The sequence below is a fragment of the Gorilla gorilla genome, chromosome 15 (genome assembly GCF_029281585.2).
Source record: "Gorilla gorilla gorilla isolate KB3781 chromosome 15, NHGRI_mGorGor1-v2.1_pri, whole genome shotgun sequence".
Classification (NCBI taxonomy): domain Eukaryota; kingdom Metazoa; phylum Chordata; class Mammalia; order Primates; family Hominidae; genus Gorilla; species Gorilla gorilla.
Genome location: NC_073239.2, coordinates 116,794,689 through 116,815,096, shown reverse-complemented (window position 1 = coordinate 116,815,096; position 20,408 = coordinate 116,794,689). Strand labels below are relative to the sequence as shown.

General features: G+C 39.9%; 1 protein-coding gene across 6 annotated transcripts in view; it reads right to left on the bottom strand.

The window, feature by feature from the left end:
- The window catches only part of EML1 (EMAP like 1), a 211,596-nt gene that overhangs the window by 86,435 nt on the left and 104,753 nt on the right, over positions 1–20,408 (bottom strand). For 4 of the 6 annotated variants that reach the window (XM_055361534.2, XM_055361533.2, XM_031001903.3 and 1 more), the window contains exon 2: positions 11,846–12,028. In XM_055361534.2, coding sequence (XP_055217509.1) covers positions 11,846–12,028 — 183 coding nt within the window. Of the gene's footprint in view, positions 1–11,845; positions 12,029–12,548; positions 12,758–20,408 lie in introns of those variants that run through there. The other 2 variants (XM_055361531.2, XM_055361532.2) reach the window with 1 other exon arrangement.

The window sequence follows — 20,408 nt, the reverse complement described above, 5'->3', positions numbered from 1 at the left end:
ACAGAACAGAAAAACTGGAAACTCTAAAACGCAGAGCGTCTCTCCTCCTCCAAAGGAACGCAGTTCCTCACCAGCAACGGAACAAAGCTGGATGGAGAATGACTTTGACGAGCTGAGAGAAGAAGGCTTCAGACGATCAAATTACTCTGAGCTACGGGAGGACATTCAAACCAAAGGCAAAGAAGTTGAAAACTTTGAAAAAAATTTAGAAGAATGTACAACTAGAATAACCAATACAGAGAAGTGCTTAAAGGAGCTGATGGAGCTGAAAACCAAGGCTCGAGAACTACGTGAAGAATGCAGAAGCCTCAGGAGCCGATGCGATCAACTGGAAGAAAGGGTATCAGCAATGGAAGATGAAATGAATGAAATGAAGCGAGAAGGGAAGTTTAGAGAAAAAAGAATAAAAAGAAATGAGCAAAGCCTCCAAGAAATATGGGACTATGTGAAAAGACCAAATCTACGTCTGATTGGTGTACCTGAAAGTGACGGGGAGAATGGAACCAAGTTGGAAAACACTCTGCAGGATATTATCCAGGAGAACTTCCCCAATCTAGCAAGGCAGGCCAACGTTCAGATTCAGGAAATACAGAGAACGCCACAAAGATACTCCTCAAGAAGAGCAACTCCAAGACACATAATTGTCAGATTCACCAAAGTTGAAATGAAGGAAAAAATGTTAAGGGCAGCCAGACAGAAAGGTCGGGTTACCCTCAAAGGGAAGCCCATCAGACTAACAGCGGATCTCTCGGCAGAAACCCTACAAGCCAGAAGAGAGTGGGGGCCAATATTCGACATTCTTAAAGAAAAGAATTTTCAACCCAGAATTTCATATCCAGCCAAACTAAGCTTCATAAGTGAAGGAGAAATAAAATACTTTACAGACAAGCAAATGCTGAGAGATTTTGTCACCACCAGGCCTGCCCTAAAAGAGCTCCTGAAGGAAGCGCTAAACATGGAAAGGAACAACCGGTACCAGCCGCTGCAAAATCATGCCAAAATGTAAAGACCATCGAGACTAGGAAGAAACTGCATCAACTAACAAGCAAAATCACCAGCTAACATCATAATGACAGGATCAAATTCACACGTAACAATATTAACTTTAAATGTAAATGGACTAAATGCTCCAATTAAAAGACACAGACTGGCAAGTTGGATAAAGAGTCAAGACCCATCAGTGTGTTGTATTCAGGAAACCCATCTCACGTGCAGAGACACACATAGGCTCAAAATAAAAGGATGGAGGAAGATCTACCAAGCAAATGGAAAACAAAAAAAGGCAGGGGTTGCAATCCTAGTCTCTGATAAAACAGACTTTAAACCAACAAAGATCAAAAGAGACAAAGAAGGCCATTACATAATCGTAAAGGGATCAATTCAACAAGAAGACCTAACTATCCTAAATATATATGCACCCAATACAGGAGCACCCAGATTCATAAAGCAAGTCCTGAGTGACCTACAAAGAGACTTAGACTCCCACACATTAAGAATGGGAGACTTTAACACCCCACTGTCAACATTAGACAGATCAACGAGACAGAAAGTCAACAAGGATACCCAGGAATTGAACTCAGCTCTGCACCAAGCGGACCTAATAGACATCTGCAGAACTCTCCACCCCAAATCAACAGAATATACATTTTTTTCAGCACCACACCACACCTATTCCAAAATTGACCACATAGTTGGAAGTAAAGCTCTCCTCAGCAAATGTAAAAGAACAGAAATTATAACAAACTATCTCTCAGACCACAGTGCAATCAAACTAGAACTCAGGATTAAGAATCTCACTCAAAGCCGCTCAACTACATGGAAACTGAACAACCTGCTCATGAATGACTACTGGGTACATAACGAAATGAAGGCAGAAATAAAGATGTTCTTTGAAACCAACGAGAACAAAGACACAACATACCAGAATCTCTGGGACACATTCAAAGCAGCGTGTAGAGGGAAATTTATAGCACTAAATGCCCACAAGAGAAAGCAGGAAAGATCCAAAATTGACACCCTAACATCACAATTAAAAGAACTAGAAAAGCAAGAGCAAACACATTCAAAAGCTAGCAGAAGGCAAGAAATAACTAAAATCAGAGCAGAACTGAAGGAAATAGAGACACAAAAAACCCTTCAAAAAATCAATGAATCCAGGAGCTGGTTTTTTGAAAGGATCAACAAAATTGATAGACCGCTAGCAAGACTAATAAAGAAAAAAAGAGAGAAGAATCAAATAGACACAATAAAAAATGATAAAGGGGATATCACCACCAATCCCACAGAAATACAAACTACCATCAGAGAATACTACAAACACCTCTACGCAAATAAACTAGAAAATCTAGAAGAAATGGATAAATTCCTCGACACATGCACTCTCCCAAGACTAAACCAGGAAGAAGTTGAATCTCTGAATAGACCAATAACAGGATCTGAAATTGTGGCAATAATCAATAGTTTACCAACCAAAAAGAGTCCAGGACCAGATGGATTCACAGCTGAATTCTACCAGAGGTACAAGGAGGAACTGGTACCATTCCTTCTGAAACTATTCCAATCAATAGAAAAAGGGGGAATCCTCCCTAACTCATTTTATGAGGCCAGCATCATTCTGATACCAAAGCCTGGCAGAGACACAACCAAAAAAGAGAATTTTAGACCAATATCCTTGATGAACATTGATGCAAAAATCCTCAATAAAATACTGGCAAACCGAATCCAGCAGCACATCAAAAAGCTTATCCACCATGATCAAGTGGGCTTCATCCCTGGGATGCAAGGCTGGTTCAATATATGCAAATCAATAAATGTAATCCAGCATATAAACAGAGCCAAAGACAAAATCCACATGATTATCTCAATAGATGCAGAAAAAGCCTTTGACAAAATTCAACAACCCTTCATGCTAAAAATTCTCAATAAATTAGGTATTGATGGGACGTATTTCAAAATAATAAGAGCTATCTATGACAAACCCACAGCCAATATCATACTGAATGGGCAAAAACTGGAAGCATTCCCTTTGAAAACTGGCACAAGACAGGGATGCCCTCTCTCACCACTCCTATTCAACATAGTGTTGGAAGTTCTGGCCAGGGCAATTAGGCAGGAGAAGGAAATAAAGGGTATTCAATTAGGAAAAGAGGAAGTCAAATTGTCCCTGTTCGCAGACGACATGATTGTATATCTAGAAAACCCCATTGTCTCAGCCCAAAATCTCCTTAAGCTGATAAGCAACTTCAGCAAAGTCTCAGGATACAAAATCAATGTACAAAAATCACAAGCATTCTTATACACCAACAACAGACAAACAGATAGCAAAATCATGAGTGAACTCCCATTCACAATTGCTTCAAAGAGAATAAAATACCTAGGAATCCAACTTACAAGGGATGTAAAGGACCTCTTCAAGGAGAACTACAAACCACTGCTCAAGGAAATAAAAGAGGATACAAACAAATGGAAGAACATTCCATGCTCATGGGTAGGAAGAATCAATATCGTGAAAATGGCCATACTGCCCAAGGTAATTTACAGATTCAATGCCATCCCCATCAAGCTACCAATGACTTTCTTCACAGAATTGGAAAAAACTACTTTAAAGTTTATATGGAACCAAAAAAGAGCCCGCATCGCCAAGTCAATCCTAAGCCAAAAGAACAAAGCTGGAGGCATCACATTACCTGACTTCAAACTATACTACAAGGCTACAGTAACCAAAACAGCATGGTACTGGTACCAAAACAGAGATATAGATCAATGGAACAGAACAGAGCCCTCAGAAATAATGCCGCATACCTACAACTATCTGATCTTTGACAAACCTGAGAAAAACAAGCAATGGGGAAAGGATTCCCTATTTAATAAATGGTGCTGGGAAAACTGGTTAGCCATATGTAGAAAGCTGAAACTGGATCCCTTCCTTACACCTTATACAAAAATCAATTCAAGATGGATTAAAGATTTAAACGTTAGACCTAAAACCATAAAAACCCTAGAAGAAAACCTAGGCATTACCATTCAGGATATAGGCATGGGCAAGGACTTCATGTCCAAAACACCAAAAGCAATGGCAACAAAAGACAAAATTGACAAATGGGATCTAATTAAACTAAAGAGCTTCTGCACAGCAAAAGAAACTACCATCAGAGTGAAGAGGCAACCTACAAAATGGGAGAAAATTTTCGCAACTTACTCATCTGACAAAGGGCTAATATCCAGAATCTACAATGAACTCAAACAAATTTACAAGAAAAAAACAAACAACCCCATCAAAAAGTGGGCGAAGGACATGAACAGACACTTCTCAAAAGAAGACATTTATGCAGCCAAAAAACACATGAAAAAATGCTCATCATCACTGGCCATCAGAGAAATGCAAATCCAAACCACAATGAGATACCATCTCACACCAGTTAGAATGGCAATCATTAAAAAGTCAGGAAACAACAGGTGCTGGAGAGGATGTGGAGAAATAGGAACACTTTTACACTGTTGGTGGGACTGTAAACTAGTTCAACCATTGTGGAAGTCAGTGTGGCGATTCCTCAGGGATCTAGAACTAGAAATACCATTTGACCCAGCCATCCCATTACTGGGTATATACCCAAAGGACTATAAATCAAGCTGCTATAAAGACGCATGCACACGTATGTTTATTGCGGCATTATTCACAATAGCAAAGACTTGGAACCAACCCAAATGTCCAACGATGATAGACTGGATTAAGAAAATGTGGCACATATACACCATGGAATACTATGCAGCCATAGAAAATGATGAGTTCATGTCCTTTGTAGGGACATGGATGAAATTGGAAATCATCATTCTCAGTAAACTATCGCAAGAACAAAAAACCGAACACCGCATATTCTCACTCATAGGTGGGAATTGAACAATGAGATCACATGGACACAGGAAGGGGAATATCACACTCTGGGGACTGTGGTGGGGTGGGGGGAGGGGGCAGGGATAGCATTGGGAGATATACCTAATGCTAGATGACGAGTTAGTGGGTGCAGCGCACCAGCATGGCACATGTATACATATGTAACTAACCTGCACAATGTGCACATGTACCCTAAAACTTAAAGTATAATAAAAAAAATAAAAAATAAAAATAAAAAAATAAAAAAATAAAAAATAAAAATAAAAAAAAAGAAAAGGAATGATGTGTGATCCAACATGGGTGAACCTTGAAAACAAGTATGCTAAGTGGGAGAAGACAGTGGCAAAAGACCACATATTGTATGAATTCATTTCCAGAAAACATCTAAGGTGGCAAATCTATGGAGACATGATATAGACTAGCAGTTGCCAGGGACTGGGAGGAGGGAGCAACTGGAAATGACCACTCACGGGTGAGGAGTTTCTTTCCGGGTGATACAAATTTTCTAAAATTAGATAGTGGTGATGGTTTTACAACTTATACTAATAATCAATGAATCATACATTTTAAAAGGGTCAGTTTTATGGTATGTGTATTATATTTCAATAAAACTGCTATTAAAAAGTCATTCATTGGACAATTAGGGAAATCTGAATGCTGACTTGCTATTAAATGATATTAAGAAATTATTAATTTTTAAGTGTAATAATGGTATTATAGACTTTATTTTTATTTTTGCTTTATTTATTTATTTATTTCTTTTGAGACAGAGTCTTGCCCTGTTGCCCAGGCTGAAGTGCAGTGTGTGACCTCGGCTCACTGCAGCCTCGACCTCCTGGGCTCAAGTGATCCTCCAGCCTTGACCACCAGCATAGCCGGGGCTACAGGTTCACGCCATCACACAAGGCTAATTTCGGTATTTTTTGTAGAGATGGGGTTTCACCATGTTGCCCAGGCCAGTCTCTAACACGTGGGCTCAAGTGATCCACCTGCCTCAGCCTCCCAAAGTGCTGGGATTACAGGCATGAGCCACCATGCCCAGCCATTATGGACTTTAAAAAAGAGTCTATATCTTAGAAATACATACTGACATATTTACAGATAAAATGATATAGTGTCTTAGATTTGCTTTAAAATAATCCAACATGGGGTGAGGGGTAGTGGGAGAGGGTCATAATGAAAACTGACCACATATTGATAAATGAGAATGGCAGGTAAAAGGTACTCTTCTTTCTACTTTTGTACACATTTGAGAACATTTTCATAATACAAAATTTGAAACATCTTTTTTAATCTCTGAAAAACTACAAACATCTACTAAACCCTTTTCTATAAATCACTACAGAATACCTATTTAAACTGGAGAGGGCAGCTAATGAGAGAAACAAAAGAAACTATAGTATGTTCTATCTAAAAGAGCAAAAGAGAAAAGATTTTTTTCTGTAATTTGCCAATTTGTAAGGAGAAAGTGCAGTAGACAAGAGAAAAAGCAAAAGCCACTTGCTCCTTAATTTTGGTTAACCAGGATAAAGAACTAAGTTAATTATTCATTAATGTCATTGACTGCCAAGAGCTTAAAAATTTTCTCAGTTGCACCTACCTAATAAAACTTGTGAAGAGACCGTAACATAATATTTCACACAATGATGTGCTAAATATGATCTAATGTATTTGGCACACTTTGCAAATCAAATTAAACCTTGAAAAAAGATTTTCAAATTATATTCATGTTTTAAATATTTGGTTTAATGTGAATAATGCTAACTTATGGAATATTGCCAGAGGCATGCACAGTGAGGCAATGCAGATGGCAGAAAGAACACGCCAGCTGGGCCCTGGGGTCCAGTCCCAGATTTAGCCCTTGTGTAGCCTGGGCAAATCACTAAACCTCCCAGAGGCTTCATTCTCATCTATAAAATGGGCACAATGATAGTTGCCTCATAGAAACGTGGAGGGGTGAAATGAGCGAATACATCCAAAATGTCTGCCGCAAAGTCCAGCCCTTAGTCAATCAATACATGGTACCTATGAGTAGTATTCTGAATATCAGTGTTAAGTGCCAGTGTAGCACAGGCTTCTCACAGCTAAAAATCTGTAGTTGGCTTTTGACAGTGGTTGCAGAGGCTATGTTCTGAGGCTAGAGGGTTTCGATGTCTTGGAATGACAGGACTGACTTGCTTATTAACCTCCCCAACAGAAGCCTTCTAGTTATATTTAGTAATTCTCTGATCCATTAATTAATGAAGCCAATAATTACTATAATTCTTTGATCTTCTAATTCATAGATCCACTAGTTGGTATAACTGATTGTAAAAGTTGCAAAGGCATATTAAAGTATTTCATATTAAAGTACTTTAAAAGGGAAGCTGCCTAACTAGTCTGAACAAACAAGCAAAATTTCAAATGGGAAATATGAGCTACTCACTGGTTAATGCATAACAAAATAGACGATCCCAGATACATGGCACAATGACTATATTTTCATCTACATTTTACATTTTAAAAATCCCTGCACTAAAATGAAAATCAGCTGTGTGTGTATACAATGGATTGATTGAACTCCAAACTATTCCCTGTCTTCTTGAAAACACGTGAGTAAACCCCTGGCCTCCTGACATTTGCCATGAGCCCTGCTGTTGACCTCAGATTCAATGCAAAGAAAGAAGTGATTTTTTAGAACACAAATTTCTTCTGCTTATTAAGAAATACACACCGCAGAACATTTAGAAACTAACTAAAAGTGTTTAAAAATTCATAATCCTATTACTCAGGAAAAAACCCGTGAATTACTTTTGCTATACAGTACTTCATTCCAGTCTTCTTTGCATAAATTTTGTCTATTTAGTTGAAATGATACAGTATATACAGTTTTATAGCCTGCATTTGACTCAATGTAATGCATAAGCATTTTCCCTCTTGTACCAGTAACACAAACATTTTTAAAGACCACACAGCATTTAATCATATGGAGGCACCATCATCTCCTGGCCATGCCCCTACTGCTTGCTGCTCCCTTATTGTTTCCTATCCAGTTTTTCTCCGTTGTGCACAGTGCTGCAATGAATTCCCTTACTCATCCATCATTTGTCTGTATTTACGGTCACAACAGCAATACCTAAGGGGTCTGTTCACTGTATTCTGCTACCAGAGTATTGCCCCACTCCAACCGCAACTCTGAAACACTTCCGTATTAGCAAGAATTTTAATACAGCCCTTCGTGAACTATTTGATTCTCTTTTCTCCACTACATGGTAATCCAAGCTCAGCAAAGTGGAAACATTCCAAGTCATTCTATCCAAGAGTAAATCCAACATGAACCAAGCCAGCTTTACGGGCTGAGGTTCACCACAGTGAAGGTGTGTGATATGGTAGCCGGTTCTTCCTATTTTAAAAAATATCAAAGGAAAAGGAGAAAGCAGAGTCTGGGGAGCTCACAGAGACTGAGGAAATCCTAAGACCCAGAGCAGTATCCTCAAGGGAAAGAAGACCTGGGTAACTGGTGCAAGCAGGCCAACCGCAGGGACAGGGGAACAAGTGACAGCTCCCTCTCTACAGAATACCTATCCACAGGCCCAGCACATTACAGTGGGCCACAATCTCGTCCCATTTCAGGAAGCCTTGACCTTAGCTGTCAGTGAATTATTTCCATGAACCTGCAGTTCTCATCGTTATACTAGTCAAGGCATATGAAGAATGATAGTCAGCCAAAGCTTAGAGATCATGATAACATTCTTCAAATAAGTGGAGTATTATTGTGGAAAGGAATCAGAATGATTATCTATGGCTCCACGGGTACTGCTGAGGCCAGTGAGTGTTGACTGAAGTCTAAAAACTAGCTAGCGGCTACGGCAGCAGAAAGACATGCGCTCTTCCCGCACTGGCTTTGAGCAGGACCCCCAGTGAGTACCTGCCTGCTTCTTGGTGGCACAGCCACGCCCAGCATTGGGCAGACAGCAAAAGCTGTACACCCAAACCTCAACATACTGAGTGAGCCCTAAGCATTAAAAAACTAACTGTGGGGGAAAAATCACTTGATATTTAAAAATAAGAATGCAGGTCAGATGCGGTGGCTCATGTCTGTAATCCCAGCACTTTGGGAGGCCGAGGCAGGCGGATCACCTAAGGTCAGGAGTTCAAAACCAGCTTGGCCAAAATGGTGAAACCCTGTCTCTACTAAAAATACAAAAAAATTAGCCAGGTGTGGTGGCGTGTGCCTGTAGTCCCAGCAACTCGGGAAGCTGAGGCTGGAGAATCGCTTGAACCCGGGAGGCGGAGGTTGCAGAGAACCAAGATCACGCCACTGCACTCCAGCTTGGGCGACACAGCAAGAACCTGTCTCTGAAATAAAAATAAGAATGTCATGTGTCCAGGCTACTTCAAGTCTATATGAGGATGGCAGGCCAAAATATTATGAAGTGATAATTGTGTGGCCACTTAAAACCAAAGGAGATTTGCCTAAAATCCATCTTGCCTAAAAGACTCCCCACACCAACCATGACCACAGAGAGCCAGCTCTAAAGACAGACAGAGGTGTGGGCACCAGTTCCCAAGTGCCCACATGGCAGCTCCCTCAAAGATGAGCACAGCCAGGGCAGCTCCTGCAGGCCCACCCCTCCCACGGGCACGCCCCTCCTGCCCCTGTTTCCACTGTCCTCTAATTAGCTGCACAGAAAGTAGAGAGCCCAAGGTCCCTCCACTCAGGGGATGCAGCCCACTCACCTGCTTTCTTGTGAATCTTTTTTTTACTTCTTGGTGTGACCTTCTGGCAACTAAGCTTTGATTTGCTTACAGTTAGAAAAAGAATGTTTATAAAGAAATATCAGATGACTATGAAAACATTTATTTTTCTGTGCAGTTATGAAATTCAAATCATTCTTAATCAAGAAAACAAAACTCTTGGGCACACCCTGTTATTTTCTTCCTGTAGTTTTCTAAAAATAAGGAAGTTTCAGAGGTCTGAAGATTTATATAAAGCAGCTCCTTCAAATGTACCCTTTCAGACACAGCAGTCATCAGATTTATTTTTGGAAAGCTGGTAGGTCAAGAATACTTAAAATAATGCGGTTTCTATTTAAAATACCTGAATCACTTTGTAACTCAGAAGGAAAAAAGATTACTTAAAATGATTATTCAAAATGCAGACATCAGCCCAACAGGTGTAGCCATCTCACACGAAGCTGGTGATAACATCTGGGATGACAAAGAAATTGATTTCTTCCCACAAATGTGTGGAATTGCAGCCAAGCACTTGAGAAAAAAAACTCAAAGACGCAACCTTAGACAGTCCTCCCTCCCAACTCCAAGGAAAACACACATTAACTGTGAAATAATTTGTTAAATTGAAATAACAATGAAAGGTAGTCCTTCTGTTTGTTTTTGTTTTGAGATGGGGTCTTGCTCTGTCACCCAGCTGGGGTGCAGTGGTGCTCTCTGCAGCCTTGGCCTCCTAGGCTCAAGCAATCCTCCTACCTCAGCCTCCTGAGTAGCTGGGACCACGGGCACTTGCTACCACATCCAGCTAATTTTTAAATTTTTTGTAGGGATGAGGTCTCACTATGTTGCCTAGATGGGTCTTGAACTCCTGGGCTCAGGTGATCTGACCGCCTCAGCCTTCCAAAGTGCAGGGATTACAGGCGTGTGCCACTGTGCCCAGCCAATGAAAGGTATTTTTAAAGGAACATCTAAATGTTGTAATCTCAAAAAACGTTTTAGCCAAAGGCATCTTACAGCCAAGACGAATTCTCTTTTCTACAGTTAGTCACGAGGAAGAGTGATTCTGGCTAAAGACGAGCCATGTGCAAGTTCATGTAGACATGAGGGCGCCAGCTAGCAGGACAGAAATTGTTAGGAGGCGTTTTATTTCCAACATTGTCTAATTGTCTAATTCCATTATCTTCTAAGAAGATAATGACAAAACTATTTAACACAAATATTGCTTTTTAATATCTCATTCCCAAGAGCCACAGGGACATGAAATGATGACTTAAATTTGCTAGAAATCTACCAGGGACAGAGCTCTGTAGCAGGTGATGTCCTTGTGGACAGCAGAGGAGATTCAAAAGGAACACTGGGCTTTGCATGAGAGTGGCTTGCTTTGCAGCTAGAAGAGGGGAAGAGCTAATGATAACATAGGACTCTGAGCTCCTCAGAGGGAGGCCCGCCACCTCTGCACCCCCATTGCTTGGCTCAGAGCTTTGAATGTGGCATATGATCGAGTGTTGCTATGCTGAACTGAATGATAGTATAAGCTAAGTGCATATAAAGAGATAACAGTTTTCAAAAAAAAGCTAGGTAGAACAACCTCCAAAAGTGGCCCGAAGGATCGTGGTTCTTTCTGCAAGTTCTCTCCATCCCAGAGAATCTTGATAAAGAACTGTTCTCGGCCGGACGCGGTGGCTCACACCTGTAATCCCAGCACTTTGGGAGGCCGAGGCAGGCGGATCATGAGGTCAGGAGATCGAGACCATCCTGGCTAACACGGTGAAACTCTGTCTCTACTAAAAATACCAAAAATAAGCCGGGCGTGGTGGCGGGCGCCTGTAGTCCCAGCTATTCGCGGGGCTGAGGCAGGAGAATGGCGTGAACCCAGGAGGCAGAGCTGGCAGTGAGCCCAGATCGCGCCACTGCACTCTAGCCTGGGCGACAGAGTGAGACTCTATTTCAAAAAAAAAAAAGAACTGTTCTCAGTGGTCCATTTGGACTGTTCCTTCCTTGACTCAACAAGCATTTAATGATCACCTACAAATGTACATCACTCGGCTGTACAATTCACCAACATCAAGCCCCAAAATACTATCATACGTCGTGTGATTATGTTGACAGTGCTAAGACTGTTTTATTGTTATTCTAAGTTTTGATTCTCTGTCAATATTAAAGAGCACAATGTGTTTGCTAGAGCAAGATTCTGCCATGAGACCAATTCTACTAAAGTTCCTGTGTCACTCAAATGCCCACCTTTGGTAGGTCCTTTCCTGTTAAGCACGGCCTGCTGTTCCTCAGTAATGTTCAGCCGCCGAACCACATCAGCTAGAGCTGATTTGAGCAGCTGGATGTCGTCTTCTTGCATCTGGACTCTCTGCTCCAGTGAAGCAATGCGGTCTGTCACCTCCATGCTACTTGCAGCAGAAGCGCTGTCATCTAAACCAAAGAAAGGATCAAGTGAGTTTTAAGTGTTCCCCGGAAATCAGATCTATAAACATACTCTATCTAGCACACTGTTTTAAGCCCATTGTTTTAACATAGTAACACTTACGGACTACAGATACTGCTCTTAAGCAGAAATCACGTGAAATCTTTAGCTGTGTGTAACTACAACTCTTCATTCTACAATGGTCTTTTTATTCTCTACATTTGCACTCTTCATTATAAAGTGTGGTTTTAATTGACATTATACTTTTCTACATGGAGGCCAACTTGTTTTCAGCGATACCGGAGAATCTTAGCAGTGGAAGGGATGTTAGAATACATCCACTTCAACTTCCCACATACTGCAGAAACCCAGTCTGCATGGTCTTCTAGCTTCTGTTCCAACTATGTTAACTGACAGGTAGGTCATACAATCACAAGGCCACCCTATCCATCGGTCAAGACTCTGAAGGATAAAGCAATATGAGTTTGGCAAGCTACCCTTACAATTATGGTAATCACATTTTCTTACTCAGAATCATAATTTCCAACTCCTTATCAGGGTCTATAAACCTCTCCATGATCTTCTTCGCCTCTCCAATCTCATTGTACATCATTCTTCCCTTCACTTACTGTGCTCCAACCACAGAACACAGAGAACACTTTGGGAGGCTGAGGTGGGCAGACTGCTTGAGCACAGGAGTTTGATATCAGCCTAGGCAACATGACAAAACTCTGCCTCTACAAAATACCAAAAAAAAAAAAATTAGCCAGGTGTGGTGGTATGTGCCTGTAGTACCAGCTACTCAGGAGGCTGAGGTGGGGCAGTTTCTTGGGGCCCGAGAGGTCAAGGCTGCAGTGAGCTGAGATTGCACCACTGCACTCCAGCCTCGGTGACAGAGCAAGACCCTGGGTGACAGGGTCGCCCAGGCTGGAGTGCAGTGGCGCAAAAACAAAACAAACAAATAAATGGCCGAAATAGCACAAATTTAATGAACACAAATACACAATTACAGGCCAGGTGCCGTGGCTCATGTCTGTAGTCCCATCACTTTGGGAGGTCAAGGCAAACGTATCACCTAAGGTCAGGTGTTCGAGACCAGCCTGGCCAATAGGGTGAAACCCCATCTCTACTAAAAATTCAAAAATTAGCTGGGTGTGGTGGTGCGTGTCTATAGTCCCAGCTACTTGGGAGGCTCAGGTGGGAGCATCACTTGAACCCAGGAGGCAGAAGTTGCAGTGAGCCAAGATTGCACCACTGCACTCCAGCCTGGGCAACAGAGCAATACTCTGTCTCAAAATAAATAAATAAATAAATAAATAAATAAATAAATAAATAAACACACACACACACACACACACACACACACACAAATACACACACACAATTATGAAATACTAATCAAAGACTAAGCAAAATAAATGCAAAACAGCCCACCTCAAGGTACATTATAGTCAAACTGTTGAAAACTAAAGATAAAGAACAAATACCAAAAGCAGCAAGAGAAAAATGACATATTAAATACAAAAGACCTGCAGTCTGATTAACAGCTGACTTATCATAAACTACGGAGACCAGAAGAGAGCGGAACTACATCTTTAAAGTACTGCGTGAGAAAAAACTAAATTCAGAATTTTACATCCAGCAAAATATCTTCCAAGAAAGCAAGCAAAATAAAGACATTTTCAGAGTAACAAAACCAGAAAGAATTAATAATCAAAAGACCTGCACTGCAAGAAATGCTAATGAAAGTTCTTCAGGCTAAAGAAAAATTATATAAGATCAAACTCAGACCCTCAGAAAAAAATGAAGAGCACTGGAAATGACAAATACCTGCATCAGTTCAAAGACTCATTTTTTTCCTTTTTCCTTTTATGTTATTATGAAACCTTAAGTTTTATTTATTTATTTTTTGACAGGGTCTTACTCTGTTGCCCAGGCTGGAGTACAGTGGTGTGATCACAGCTCGCTGCAGCCTTCACCCCCTAGGCTCAAGTGATCCTCCCACCTCAGCCTTCTGAGGATCTGGGACTACAGGCGCACCCCACCACGCTTGGCTAATTTTTAAATTTTTTATAGAGGCAGGGTCTCACTGTGTTGCCCAGGCTGGTCTTGAATCCATGGCCTCAAGTGATCCTGCTTCATCCTCCCAAAGTGCTGGGATTACAGGTGTTAGCCACTGTGCCCAGCCTTGAACCTTCAAACTTTTAAAGACAGAAATTAAAATATTGTCTTATAGGGTTTATAATGTATTTTTAGGTAATAAATATGAGTACCATAACATAAAAGATGGGGTAAATATGGATCTACAAGTTGCAAGATTTCAGTATTTTATATGAAGTATATGTCATTAATTATAAGTGGCTTTCATTTATTTTAATTGGCAAAAATTGTATATATTGTACACAACATGTTTTAAAATATATATATATACATTGTGGAATGGCTAAATTGAGCTAACACACACATGCATTACCTCACATACTTATTTTTGTGGTAAGAACACTTAAAATCTACTCTTAGTGGTTCTCAAGAATACATACATGTTATTAATTATACATATGTTAGTCACAATGTTGTAAAATAGATCTCATGTAAGCAGTTATTATTAACTGTAAGGGGTTAGTATTAACTGTAGTGGAAAAGTCACAGATGTATATTGTGATCCCTCATAAATGACTAAAGAATAATGCAAAGGAGTGTAGCTAAAAAGCCAACAGAAAATTTAAAATGAAATTCTATATTCAAATAATTCAAAAGAAGGAAAGAAAAGAGTAACAGAGGTACAAAAAAGACAAGTAAAAAACAAAAAATAAAATGCTAAACTCAAACCCAATATAGCAATAATTCTATTACATGTTACATTAAAGCAATAATTTCATTAAACACACCAATTAAAAGGCAGAGGATGGCAGAATAATTTTTTTTTTAAAAAAGCAAAACCCAACTATATGCTGTCTACAAGAGATACACTTTAAATACAAAGACAGAGATAGATTGAAAGTATATGAATGGAAAAAATATATGCCATGGAAATAATAAGCATAAAATGGCTGGATGGCAATATTAATATCAGATAAAATAGATGTCAAAATGTATTATCAGAAATAAAAAGGGCCATTTCATAATGAAAAAAGGGTCAATTATCAGAAAAACACTGCAATCATATGTGCCTAATAGAGCTTTAAAATACATGAAGCAAAACTGACAGAATTAAAGTTAGAAACAGACAATTCTACAATTTTTCCTGAAGATTTTAATGTCCCTCTCTCAGCAACTGATAGAACAACTAATAAAAAAAAAAATAAAAGCTTGGGTGGTATAGCAAGATCTCATCTCTATAAAAAATTTAAAAATTAGCCAGGCATGGTGGCATATGCCTGTAGTCCTAGCTACTTGGGAGGCTTAGGTGGGAGAATCATGGAGCCCAGGAGATCAGGGCTACAGTGAACTATGATCACGCCACTGCACTCCAGCCTCGAAAACAGAATGAGATTCTATCTTAAAACAAACAAACAAAAAACCAGTACAGACATAGAATATTTGAACAACACTATAAACCGTGTTGACTTAACTGATACGTAGAGAAAACGGTAGCTAACAATAGCAGTGCGTACGGTACATTTTCAGGACACATCATATTCTGGGTCATTAAACAGATCGGAATACATTTAAAGATGGGAAGAGTATGTTCTCTGACCACAATGATATTGTTAGAAATCAACTACAAATATTTGGAAATGAAGCAATACATTTCTAAATAATCATTGGATCAAAGAAGATATCAGGAGAAATTAGAAAAAATTTTAACCAAATGATAATGAAAATACAACATAGCAAAATACATGGGATGCAGCTAAAGCAGGGCTTTGAGGAAAACTAATAGCTTTAAAACCACTGTTTTAGAAAAGGAGAATCTGGTTATCTGAAAAGGTCAACAGAATGTAAGCTCCATAAAGCAGGAATCTTTTCTGTTGGTTCACTACTCTGCCCCTCAACCTAACATACAGTGAGAACTCAATAAATATTTGGTAAATTAATGCATAAATGGGTAAATGAGTATCTCTTTTGAAGCACGCATTAAATTAGCTGTTAGGGATAAAAGATGATTTGCTCACACAGCTATCCTTAAGAAGCTCTCTGTCTAGTGGAGAAGACACCTGCCTACAAATTTCTAAAATAATTTGATAAGTTATATAAACATATAAAGTGATAAGTGAACAAAGAAAATATTAGCTGTATTTGGAAAAATGGGATCAAGCAGGGGTTGGCCTTGAAGAATAAAAATATTCACCAGGGCTGGGGGTGGTGGCTCATGCCTGTAATCTCAGCACTTTGGGAGGCCAAGGTGGGTGGATCACCTGAGGTCAGGAGTTTGAGACCAGTCTGGCCAACATGGCAAAACCCCATCTCTACTAAAAATACAAAAATTAGCCGGGCATGGTGGCACACACCTGTAGTCCCAGCTACTCAGGAGGCTGAGGCAGGAGAATCGCTTGAACCTGGGAGGTGAAGGTTGCAGTAAGCCGAGATTGCGCTACTGCACTCCAGCCTGGGTGACAGAGCAAGACTCTGTCTCAAAAAAAAAAAAAAAAATCACCAGGTGGAAAAATAAGAATGGCATTCCAAGCAAAGGAAACAAGCAATTTAAACAAAAACACAGAAATATGAAAACATATGGAATATTTAGATAATAATAAGTGGCCTCTGACATTGAAATCTGCCACCTTGTAACTTCTGCTTCCTGGATAAATAATTCTGTCTTGCCCTTAAATTCAGGCTCTGTCAATTTTCTTTTTTCTTTTTTTTTTTTTTGAGACAGAGTCTTGCTCTATTGCCCAGGCTGGAGTGCAGTGGCGTGATCTCAGCTCACTGCAACCGCCGCCTCCTGGGTTCAAGCAATTCTCCTGTCTCAGCCTCCTGAGTAGCTGGGATTACAGGCACCCGCCACCAATGCTGGCTAATTTTTGTATTTTTAGTAGGATGGGGTTTCAACACATTGGCCAGGCTGGTCTTGAACTCCTGACCTCAGGTGATCCACCCACCTCAGCTTCCCAAAGTGCTGGGATTACAGGCGTGAGCCTCAGCGCCCAGCCAGGCTCTGTCAATTTTCTAAGTAACAGATAATTGTTTCACACATAGAAATAATTTTCAAGTGTGTCTATGGCACTTCTGAGAGAGAATAACATATCTATTAACCAAGAGAGCCGCTAAGCTCTTACAAAAAAAATATTGTGTAAGTCTTTTTAAAACTATGTCTTAAGCATATCTCTTTAAAGAAGTAAAACTATACAGCAAGAACAACTTGCAAATATCCTTTTCTCATGCTCCTCCTCTCCTAGAACTGAATATACCATTCTTTATGCTCCCAATGTAGAATCCATACTGTTTGTTAGGAGTATTGATGGGGATGTGTGCGCATCCTCTTTTTCTGTTTCTCTCTATTGAATGAGAAATATAAAGAACTTTACAAACTCAACAGTGAGAAAACAATCCAATTTTAAAAATAGGCAAGGGGAAAAATGGGCAAAAGACTTAAATAGACCACCAAAGAGGTTATTCAGGTAACAAGCAGGCACAGGAAAAGATGTTCAACATCATTAGTCATTATGGAAATGCAAATTAAAACTACAATGAGATATTATTACACATCTATTAGGATGGTTAAAAGTAAAAATGCTGACAAAAGCAAGTGCAGTGAGAATATGGAGCAAATGAAACACACTCTCCCCCACTGCTGGTGGGCACACAAAATGACACGACCACCCTGGAAAACAGTTTACCATTTTCTTATAAACACATATTTCCCATATGACCTAGCAATTCTTAAGTATTTGCTCTAGAAAAATGAACAATATTCATACAAAAACCGGTACGCCAATGTTTCTGGTGGCTCTGTTCAGAGTTGATAGAAACTGGAAACAACTCAAAGGCCCTTCAACTGGTGAATGGATAAACTGGGGTGCACTCACACAATGGAATATACTCAGTAATAAAATGGGATGAATGACTGATACACAAAACAACTTGCATGGGTCTCAAAGGCATTACACTGAATGAAGAAAGCCCATCTCAAAAGGCTACATCCTGTACTATTCCATTTATATGACATTCTCCAAAGACAAAACCGTAATGAAGGAGAATGGATCAGTGGTTGCCAAATGTTGAGTTGGGGACACTGCACAAGGGAATTTTGAAGGTAACTGGAATGTTCTATATCCTTAGTGGTGGTTGTTACATTAAACTATACTTTGTTAAAACACATAGAATTATCTCAAAAATGACAGTTTTTATTGAATGTTAACATATAAAATAAAGTAATTTTATGAGCGTTTAAGTAAGATAAGGTCCACTCATTGGTTTTGCCAATTTTTTTTTTTTTTTTGACAAAGTCTCACTCTGTTGCCCAAGCTGGAGTGCGGTGGTGTGATCTCAGCTCACTGCAACCTCCACCTCCCAGATTCAGGTGATTCTCCTGCCTCAGCCTCCCCAGTAGCTGGGACTACAGGCACACACCACCATGCTCGGCTAATTTTTGTATTTTCAGTAGAGACGGGGTTTCGCTATGTGGGCCAGGTTGGTTTTGAACCCCTGACCTTGTGATCCGCCCGCCTCGGCCTCCCAAAGTGCTGGGATTACAGGTGTGAGCCACTGCGCCTGGCCTGGTTTTGCAAATTTACAAGTTTTTTTGCTTGTTGGGTTGGTTGCTGTTATACTATGAGAGCTCAGCAGAGAAATATTTCAATGAAAACTAAGTACTTATTGCTCAAGGGAAAGAGACTGTCCTTAAGTGCTATGTAACTTTTTGTGAATGGACAGTAGTTCTGTGGAATTTCTCCATTTCTCCTTTGACTTTGGATAGGAGGGAAAGAAAATCTCACTTCAAAATGTCAAGCCACTGGGAGAGAGAAGTGGGGAAGATAAGAAGGTATTTTATATCTGTCTTCCCTCTGAGGAGTAAGTAAACAGTTCAGTGAAGTCTTCTAATGTGTGAATAAAAGAAGGCAGAGTCAGGTTGGTGTAACAACCATTGTGTAGGATGCTGGGTCAACACACACCTACCTGGGAAGGTCTCTGGCCTCAGGCGGAAGGCAGGGAGAGTTCTACTAATGTAGGAGAAGACATTCTAGAGCTAAGTCAGTGTTGACAGCACTGGCAGAAGAGGCATAGACTTCAGTCTTTAAGAGCACGGACTATGGAGTCAAGCTACCTGGGTTCAAATCCCAGCTCTGCCACTTACTAGCTACATGACCTAGGACAAATTCCTTAATCTCTATCTGCCTCTATGTATAAAATAGGTGCAACAAGAGTATTTCATAGGGTGTTATAATATTAAATGAGTTGACACATTTAGAGTACTTAGAATACATTTTTGCATATAGTGCATGTATAAATAAATATAAGCTGTAATTAAGTTATTATTACTGTTGTTGTTGTTTCCAATAAAAATTACCAAAATAAATCCAAGTTTAACAAAATTCCTATGTGCTGTCTCAACAGTTATGCAAATTAGCACTGAATAATTAGAAATTAGTGCATAATTAATAATATTTGCTTTTTAAATCATGAAAGAATCTGTAGCATAGACTCATGCATTTATTTTTTTCTTTAGCAATAGTGTCTCACTCTGTTGCCGAGGCTGGAGTGCAGTGGTGCGATTACAGCTCACTGGAGCCTTGACCTGGGCTCAAACAATCCTCCTATCTCAGCCTCCCAAGTAGTTGGAAGTACAGATGCACACCACCACATCTAGGTAATTTTTAAACTCTTTATAGAGATGGGGTCTCATTATGTTGCACAGGCTGGTCTTGAACTCCTAGCCTCAAGCGATTATCCTGCCTCAGCGTCTCAAAGTGCTGGGATTACACAGGCATGAGCCACTACACCCAGCCTAGAACTGTGCATTTCTATGACATTTTTGGGTTGTTCGTGCAGACAGCAGCTTCTAGAGAAGGCACACACGCTCACTGCTGGGACTCAAGCACATTTATTGTGGCTGCCAGCACAGGATTGAGGAGGAAAAAGTTGGTCTCTGTAGTATAACCTTGCGTTTTCAAATCAATATTATAAAACAACATACAGAGTAAGACAAGACTGGCCTGCTCCCTGCATTCAAAAACTTTAGCATCACTGTGGTCTCAGTGGCTTTAATAAAACTGCACAAATCAGAATATTTAAATTATATTGCTGAATTTATATAGGAAAAAGTTTGATTTTAATATTTTAATAAAAACCCCCACAACCTCAATATTTGCCTTCAAATACAAATGGTTAAAAACCGAAATGTCAGATCTGCTTAGGAGAGCCCCCATTTGTGAGATTTGCTGAAGTTTTCCCCATGACATAATCCTAGTGCTTTTCAGATCCTGCCAAAATCATTGCTTTAACCTG